The sequence below is a fragment of the Cryptotermes secundus genome, unplaced genomic scaffold, assembly GCF_002891405.2.
Source record: "Cryptotermes secundus unplaced genomic scaffold, Csec_1.0 scaffold856, whole genome shotgun sequence".
NCBI lineage: Eukaryota > Metazoa > Arthropoda > Insecta > Blattodea > Kalotermitidae > Cryptotermes > Cryptotermes secundus.
This window is the reverse complement of record NW_019724757.1, coordinates 1,442,270-1,451,621: the sequence shown is the minus strand read 5'-3', so window position 1 is coordinate 1,451,621 and position 9,352 is coordinate 1,442,270. Positions and strand designations below refer to the sequence as shown.

General features: G+C 38.1%; 2 protein-coding genes across 2 annotated transcripts in view; one reads left to right on the top strand and one right to left on the bottom strand.

The window, feature by feature from the left end:
- The window catches only part of LOC111862958 (40S ribosomal protein S8), a gene marked incomplete at its 3' end in the record, with an annotated part of 9,323 nt that extends 2,540 nt beyond the window's left edge, over window positions 1-6,783 (bottom strand). The window contains 4 exon segments of the mRNA XM_023848846.2: window positions 1,567-1,742; window positions 3,996-4,095; window positions 5,917-6,023; window positions 6,740-6,783. Coding sequence (XP_023704614.2) covers window positions 1,567-1,742; window positions 3,996-4,095; window positions 5,917-6,023; window positions 6,740-6,743 — 387 coding nt within the window.
- A 47-nt stretch (window positions 6,784-6,830) lies between these two features.
- LOC111862959 (pre-mRNA 3'-end-processing factor FIP1) overlaps window positions 6,831-9,352 on the top strand; it is a 17,537-nt gene continuing 15,015 nt past the window's right edge. Inside the window, exons 1-2 of the mRNA XM_023848847.2 lie at window positions 6,831-7,203; window positions 7,293-7,416. Coding sequence (XP_023704615.1) covers window positions 7,048-7,203; window positions 7,293-7,416 — 280 coding nt within the window. The 5' untranslated portion in view covers window positions 6,831-7,047. The remainder of the gene's footprint in view (window positions 7,204-7,292; window positions 7,417-9,352) is intronic.

Here is a 9,352-nt window from a genome sequence, read left to right as displayed (position 1 = left end):
GAGCCCCCGCAACCTGGTAACTACTCAAGGCGAGTCAACAGCGGTGACGTAACAGGATGACGTGGCACTCATTACGCAACAAGCAAGCAATGCAGCTATATAAGTGAGCAGCACAGTGGCTTCGAGTCAGTTATAAAGTAACAGTCGCCGAGTTGAAACATAGCAGCCTGCGAGTGTGCGATACTTAAGAAGTCAGCGAGCGGAAGACTTTTCGTGTGCTTTCCAGACATAGTGAGTGCTGTAGTACAGTTATACTCGGAGTGTGTAATTCAGGGAGACTGGTATAGCTCCCGCATTATTAATACGTGAAGACTCTTGAAGATAGTGCCAAGAGATTTTGTTGTAGGGTTTGTAAAGTGTGGAAACCCGTAATATTGTGATAGTTAATTGTAGCCGTTATTTAGAGATTGTCAAATAAACCAATTAACCATCTCTACGGCGTCTTCTGTAACGAAACACGTTACAATAAGTATATTGACTTTGTATGGACCGCCTCTGTGGTCTAGCGGTTAGAGCTCCTGGTTACGGATCCAGAGGTCCCAGGTTCGATTCCCGGCGCCACCAGATTTTCTGGGTAGTGGGTCTGGAACAGGGCCCACTCAGCCTCGTGAGGATACTGGAGGAGCTATTTGATGAAAATATCAGATCCAGTCTAGAAAACTGAAATTAACGGCTGTGGGGATTTGCTACACTGACCATGCAACACCCTCTATCCACAAAAGTCGACATTAACCTTGCCAACAAGCGGCACTTGCTCAGTCGGTATAGTTCTTGCATGACTTAAAGCCACGGAGTTTGTCTTTGTTTATTGACTTTGTATTAAAAGCATTAAAGATGCAAGACTATTATAGGCTATTAAAAATTATATATATGCAAAGTTTCAAAGTTATAGTGTCAATATGATGTTACGCTACATCATTACAGTTTGTGTATCCATGTTGTGTCCACATGTGAACGGTCACAGTATCCGGGTGTATGATATGTAAATATATATGGAAGCTATATAAGGGGTTATGTGTAATGCTAACATGGATGTGTTCATCAGTAAAAAATTGTATGGTACTTGTGGTCCTCAATTATCTTGTGTCCTTGTATGGGCATTATACTAGGTATGTACTAGGGCCATGCTTAGTTCAATGTGGAAGATAGATAGATCTAGAAATGTGGGAGCCTCTGCATCTCACAACCCTATGGGCTTCCATGGCAAATTACATGGATAACCTCTAGCCTAACAATATGCATTATTCCATTATTTATGAATGTCCAAAGCATGCATACTCTAAAAAATTGTGAAAACCTACTACCAAAGAGAGCTTCTGGACACGAATTTAAAGTTGTGTTAGTCTCCCTCTCACTTGACAAGTCTGTGAGCTTGGAACACTATTACCAACTGTGGAAATTGGCATAACATTCACATGAAAATTTCATAAAACCGGCCAACTGGTTTGAAAGTTAAAAGGACATAGAAGGATGTACATATATAGCATGATAATCTCATATTTCTAATTTTTTCCTTGCATAGCCCTGCTGCTACAGCCTGTCATCCTGATGAATATACAAACTTACCAACTTTGCTCCCTTCTTCCTCCCAAGTGGCAGAGCATAATGAGCTTCGTACCACTGCCGGAATGGTGTAGCATCAATCACTACAATGGCATTCTTTACAAGCGTCTTTGTGCGCACCAGTTCGTTATTCGAGGCATTGTATACTACGTCAATGATACGTGTTTTGCGAGTACAGCCTGCACAAAATTAAGTATTATACATAAAAACAAGCAAAACCTTTTTATTATGCAACTCTTACACCAGATGCTGGCAGACTCAGTTATGATACGAGTTTCATCAATAATTATCAGGGTAGGTAAAGGTAAAGTCATCATCCCTGCCACTATGTTACACGTTATCCAATATAGTGCAGAAGCATTTTATGCGAAGGATGCATTCCTCAAGACCTCATGTAATTCAAGACAAGTTTTGTCACAGGAATAAATATATTGCCAAACTTTTTGTAATAGCATAATTTCAAACTCTGGATATAAAGTGAGACTTTGTTGGCATTTTTATAATGGCCTGTTTCAAATTTACATAAAATGTGACCGCAATGTATTGTATGAACTATTTAATTAGTCACACACAAACACAATACACATATACGAAGGGGGACCCAAAAATAACCGGAAACGACCTGTTGCGCGCGCAAGCTTTGTAGTTACGAGTTGTGCTGCTAGGTGGTGTTAGCTGGGGGTCTCCCGCGACTGTTAGTGAGCTGGCATCATTCTGAGTTAAGTGGATTGTCTGTGGTGCTCTGTTGTGTGCGTTCCTGTTTCAACCCTTTGGCGATTAGTGAGATGGCCGACCAGAAGGAACAAAGAGTGTGCGTGAAATTTTGCTTTCTGTTAGGGAAAACTGCACTTCACTCTTCAAGTTGCGGCAAACATTCATGCGGTTTTCTCTTTGGTCATCTCTGAGCAAGCGAGGAACAAATTTTGCAGACACCCGTCTCATGTGCAAACCTTCGGTTAAAATTCGCTGGACCGTGCTTCATGAGATGTTCATTTCCTCAGAAAGTTGGTCAATGGTCTTTCGACGATCTTCATCAATTTCACGCACACTCTTTGTTCCTTCTGGTCGGCCATCTCACTAATTGCCAAAGGGTTGAAACAGGAATGCACACAACAGAGCACCAGACAAACCACTTAACTAAGACTGATGCCAGCTCACTAAGAGTCGCGGGAGACCCCCCAGCTAACACCACATAGCAGCACAACTCGTAACTACAAAGCATGCGTGCGCAACAGGTCGTTTCCGGTTATTTTTGGGCCCCCCCTCGTAAAAATGAATACTTTTACGTGTATATGAATATTAGCGAACAACATGCAAATTCCCTGACAGGTTACCAAAGGGACTGATCTATATAAGAGATCACATGGGGAACTGCTTTGTACCTTTATTTCACCCAGCAGTATACATTTTGGCAATACTGAATTTCTGTATTGTAATGCAACTGTTATGTTCCTTCCATATGCTTCACAACTGTGTGAAGTCAGCTGCATGTCTTCTGATGTGACACTGTAGAATTTCTCCTCCCAAAACAATCATAAATGCTTTGTACCAGGGTATTCAATTTTATGCTTTGACATAAACAAACATGGATGTAATATGCAGACATGCTTAAACTTCAACCTTCAAACTGCTGGCAGCACTGTAGCCCTACAGTGCAGCTTTGTTTTCTGACCGATGCTCCTTTGACTTAAAAACCTGACAAAATGCTATGAACATCCACATTACTCACCCATCAAAATGGTACCTGCAGAAAACTAGTGGCAACATAAAAAACGCAACTGCTAGTTGCTAGTGGGGTGGGACTAAGTCCCTTGTACTGTGGCCATTTCAGGCCTATTGTACCAGCCCCAGATAATAGGTGAGAGTGATTGTGAAGCAATTGGTGGAATGAAGACTGGCAGGGGAAACCAAAGTATTCATAGAAAACCTGCCTCAGCGCCACTTTGTCCACCACAAATCCCATTTGCCGAGCCCTGGGATCAAAACTGGGCTGCCGTGGTGGGAAGCCAGCGATTAACTGCTTGAGCTATGGTGTAGCCCCTTAGAAAACATTAACTCTAGTACATTCTACACATGTGAGAGTAAGACCTGTTTTTTCAGATGACGAAATATGAAAAATGCCTTACATCTGGGTAAATACGACATTTGGATCACTGGTTTTTAACCATACATGTTGCTCCTCCTCCCAATGACACATTCTACAATTCTGTATCATATACCACAGAAAGTTATACCAGTTTCCAAATGTACTGTAGTCAGATCTTTTCTCAATTTCAGTAACAGGCTGCAGGTGGTAGTCATTACACATGAAAACGTTTTCATGACGTAGACTAAAAAATCAAGAATAAAGGCAAATTTATACTCACAAACAGCATTAATGGCATGCTTATATAGTAATAATATTCACAATAACAAACAAACAAAACACTTACATTCTGAACCCCAGGAAAAATTGCCTTGATCCAACCGAAGTGCACGGTACTTCTTATTACCACCCCTTGTCCTGACTGTATGGATTCGTTTGGCACCAAGCTGAAATGATTGTGGCTACTTTACACGCAAATTATTAATATACCCATTGCCTGGGACATTCAGTTTGGATGGCTTCAGTACGTTAGAGGTGAAAAACACTTCAGAGAGAAATCAGGAGGGTGCATTGAAGCTCAGTCATCATTTGCCATATAGAAGGGAGAGTAAGGAAATATGTCACAAATGGATATAAAACATTTAATATTCAAACTTGAAAAAAGCAAACAAACAAAACAATTATTTCGTGACATATCCTCCTTGAGAGAATTTCTTGACCCAGCTCTGAACTGCTTTATGCAAAAAACACTTCCCACCATAAACACAAAATATTTACAAAGTCAATAAAAAGTCCGTCGAGTGTAACAATTTATAGGTCACTTCTTTATCACTTCTGCCTTACATGTTTCAGTTTAATAAAACCATCATCAGAGGCACATAGTACAAGCATGAAAACACTGCCGTTGTTTAAGATGTACACAGTTATGTTTGCTGCGTGAACGCTGCTACAATACATCGACGTGTAAAAGCACAACACTTGTTAGGATTGTTGAACAACAAGTGTTGTGCTTTTACACGTCGACGTATTGTAGCAGCGTTCACGCAGCAAACATAACTGTGTACATCTTAAACAACGGCAGTGTTTTCATGCTTGTACTATGTGCCTCTGATGATGGTTTTATTAAACCGAAACATGTAAGGCAGAAGTGATAAAGAAGTGACCTATAAATTGTTACACTCGACGGACTTTTTATTGACTTTGTGATTGATAGTGTAACGAACCAAAAATGAAACAAATCAAAAACAAAATATTTATTTATGAATATCATTTACATCAAGTCCTTTTGCCCACATAAACCGCTCTTCAGTAGTACAAAAAACACAGTCACCATTTTGATTACTGACACCAGCCTGTGAACATGCACATGCATCTTCTACCTACAGTCCATTCACAGAGAGGAGAGAGTCCTCATAAACAAATGCATGCGCTATCTCCTTCGCTCTTTGAATGAAAACATGCAGCGATCACGTGATGCGTGTCCCGTTGCAGGGGCGTCCAAAGTTCACTCTTCAGTCTGAATGCAGTGAATACAATGAGTATAACACACACAGTCACAGGAGCAAGACACAACACAACGCACAATACACACACGATAGTGAAAGAGTGCTCCAACAGAAGAGGATAGGTGTGACTCGCGTAGTGAGATACGACGTAGCGACGAAAAATCCTGAACAATTTTAATATTTTTAACATTTAACATTTATCAACATATATGATAAATATATATTTTAGTTATTTTAATATGAAGACAAGGCATGCAATGAACTAGTTTAGCGTAAATTGAATAAGCACCTGAAGATGGCATTTTTGTGCCGAAACATGTAGTGCGAGTGAGAGGAGGAGATAGATGAGTGTATGCACTGGAAGATTATACAAAAAAGAAAAGACCTAGGCAATGCTCATTTGGCCCTTTGTAACAGTCTTATAAACATGTTATTTTATCATAGTGGTCGCCCCACGATTCGTGAATATATCTCAAATCTAAAAGCAGGCTATTAATATCTTCTTTTCTTAGTTTATTTAGGAATTTTGTTTATGGAGTAACAGATACCTTGCACAAATGTTTTCCTTCTAGCCTTCAGAGCTCTGTAACAGACTTTGGATATTCTTCTTACTTTCTCACGAAGCTTGACTGTGCTATCAACCAGTGATACAAACAGAAAGCCTATTTTACTTCCATTTGTGGCCTAGTTACTGACTCTCCCTTGTATTTTCATTTTATAATTCAGCCACTATCAACATCCACTTATGTTAAGTCTGATTACCTTGGTATTTGCTGCTGGCCGGCCTAACTCAAATTTCCTCTTCTTGCGAAGGGGTTTCCTCTTACCACCTGTAGCTCGCCGCTTATGCCAATGGTCACGGGATATACCTTTGAAATAAATTCAGAACTGATTACTGAAACATTACATATTTTCCCAACTGGATTTGTTTCAGTACTGATACCACCGTGACATCCATCAACACCTAGTACTGTTATTTCTTGTCTCACGTCTTTACAACCCCTTTTAATATTAGCCTTCCGTCTACGCCAAGGTCTTCCACGTTCTCTCTTCCCTTCATACTTTCTGACCAGAATTCCGTATGCACATTGTCTCTCACACGTGCTACAAGTCCTGCAGAACTACAATCTAACAAATAAATACTACCTATGTCAGTAGTAAATGGCGATGGTATATACTTGCTATAAGTAAATAGGTGCTGTTGATGGACGGTATTGTGATGAAGTATGTCAAGTTCAGAACGCTATGGGATTATATGTCCACAAAACCATTCAGAATAAAGTCTGTCATCATCCTTGACTATAACACATTCTTGCGACCGATGAACCCGAGCACATTAAGAAACGATAATGAAATAACCTTAATTCATAAGAACATGTGTCCTACTCTGTTAACGTACCACAGCCTCACGGACTCCGAAGTTTGCCAGTTACACCCAATTCATATTAAACCACAGATCACGTAACGTGATAATAATAACATAAAACATTACGGTATGACAAATACAAATTTGAATGAAAAGAGTAAACGTCATATCAACCGATGAACTAAGATCTTAATAACAACCCAAACTCAACTCACTTACCCATTTTGCCGACGATTATAGAGGAACCGGATATTGAACTTTGGGTAATATGTATACCGGTATACCAACCAATAGTGATCGAGTATTAGCATGACAAACTTAATATTGACGTTTCACTTTGTTTTAATCTACTGCACACTGTTTTGCATAATTAGCAGAATATAAAAACATCATTTGAATGACTAAACATAATTTATATATCTTCTGCATTTCAAGAAATGTCTTAAATTCAGCGAAATATAAGTGCCATAGCATACCAAAATTAATACTGTGAGCATGATACAGAAAGTTCTCATAAAATTGTAAAAATGGCCGACGATTCAGGTAACGAAGAGCAGTGGTTATATGGAGATTCGAATCAAGAACCACCAGAAGATGAAAACAAAGAGAAATACAAAGGTGGCACCATAGACGCAACTGCCGAGGATACTCAGCAGATTGAAATTACTGGCGAAAGTGGACAGGTATTCAGCTGTGCCTGATGACTTGAAATATATTTCATTAAGGTTAAGATAACTAAGTTACGTTTATCATAAATCGTTTTCATGTTTAGTTACAAGTACCAGAACCGCCAACTATTCCTCCGCCAACAGAGCACGAGGATGGTCAACTAAGTGGTGGCGAAGAACAACAGATTCAGGCCTCTGCTGTTGACGAAGCAGGAGTGGAGGAAACAGGTGATTGAGGTTAACTCACATAATCTGCAGTGTGTTTTGTGGGACGCATTGCATACCGGTTTCTGTTATCTATGGAAGATATCAAGCCAATTGCAGTTCAGCAAAAACCGGGACACATTCGGTTTTATTTGTTTTCAAACACTTATGGTCAGATTCTCTGATTGTAGTGGAATGACAAAACTATTATACAAGAGTGTATTTTCAAACCAGCATGAAATGACATGAGTCAGTAGGAATGTAATAAAAACAAAATGCAGAATCACAGTGGAATTTGGTAGTTACTATAATTGTGGATAAGTGTGTCATGGCATTTCTACCACCATTCTTCCATTTCTCTACAGGGATTTATATCTTCATTAGTCTTATATTGCATAGTTTTAATGATTTATATCCACAGTTATATTTGTGTTATTTTGTTTTTCATCCCACTAAGTATAATTTTATTTGTTTCAAAATATTGTAAGTATTAATTTAAGAGTACTTGAATGCAGTCTAAACTGCTGGAGCAGTCAAGCTTGTTATGTAGAGCGAGATGAAAAATATTTCACTAATGCAAGACAATATTATATAAGTGATTATATATTTTTTCATTGTCTGTTATCACCAAAGCTGTAATTACTGGTGAACCTATGTTAAGTGATTCTCTTGTCATTATGACATGGCTTGCCCTCAGATGACGCATGGAGGAGTTGGCCTTCAGATATGAAGGACAGTTATGAATATATTGAATAAGCAATAGGAGACACCAAAAGGGAATGGTTTTGCTTTGGGGTTGGGTAAGGAGCTGATAGCAGCTCAGTAAAAAAAAAAGCATATTACAAAATGTAACTGGACTTCAGTTTCATTGTGAACATGGCAATGGCATATATTTGTCCAATTTTATGACACTTTTGGTATCTTGATTATGTAGCATTGAATGGTAGTATGATTGATAAATGATGAATTGGAAAAGATTTGTAAAGAATTGGTCATGACATAATCAGAGTGCTATCCAGGCATTAGCATGAAGAACTGAGGAAAACCACAAAAATCCTCAATCAGAAAAGTCAGTGTTCTGGCCAAGATTTATATCAGACCAATGTTCTCTGTGAGTTTGTTAGTACTGGTGAACAGTCACAACATATTAAACCTGCTTCAAGTATCCAATTCAGATTAAAAAGAACTTTACATATGTGGAAAGTGGAAGTGTAGGAGCATACAATAAAGGATACTCATGACTTTTGTTGTACAGGTTCAACTTCGGTTTGTTTAAAGTTCCTAATTGTTCTTTGAATGGCATACTCTTTTTGACTGGGTTTCTCTGGGAAGAAGTTACAGTTTCTATTAGTCTTTTGAAAACAATTTGTGTAAAATATTCAGTTCAATTCAGTTCAATTTTATTTCAGCCATGGATCATTATATATGATATGGGACAAGTCAGAGATTAATATTAATACTAAATAATAATAAGTATATAATAATACAGAAATAATATGACAATATAATAATAAATTATAATAATAATATATTATTATAGTAATACAGAGATAATAATATGACAATATAATAATAAATGACTATAATAATTTAGCAGTCTTGAAAACAGTTTCTGTGGTCTTGAATCCTCCTTAAGATGGCACCAGGCAGATAATTCCCAGAAGCAGTCACGAAGTGTTATTTCCTGGAGAGATAAATGAACTGAGCAGTAAGCGTTCTCATGACTTATATTATTCAACACTATGAGGCTAATTGATTCTTGGAATATATAATTTAGACTGACTAGAACTCTTTTCTAAAAAATAAAATATTCGTCTACACTGTAAAAATAATAAATGAACTGAGCGGTAAGCGTTCTCATGACTTGTATTATTCAATATTATGAGGCTAATTGATTCTTGGAATTTTGGGATATATAATTTAGACTAACTAGAACTCTTTTCTAAAAAAGTAAGACACT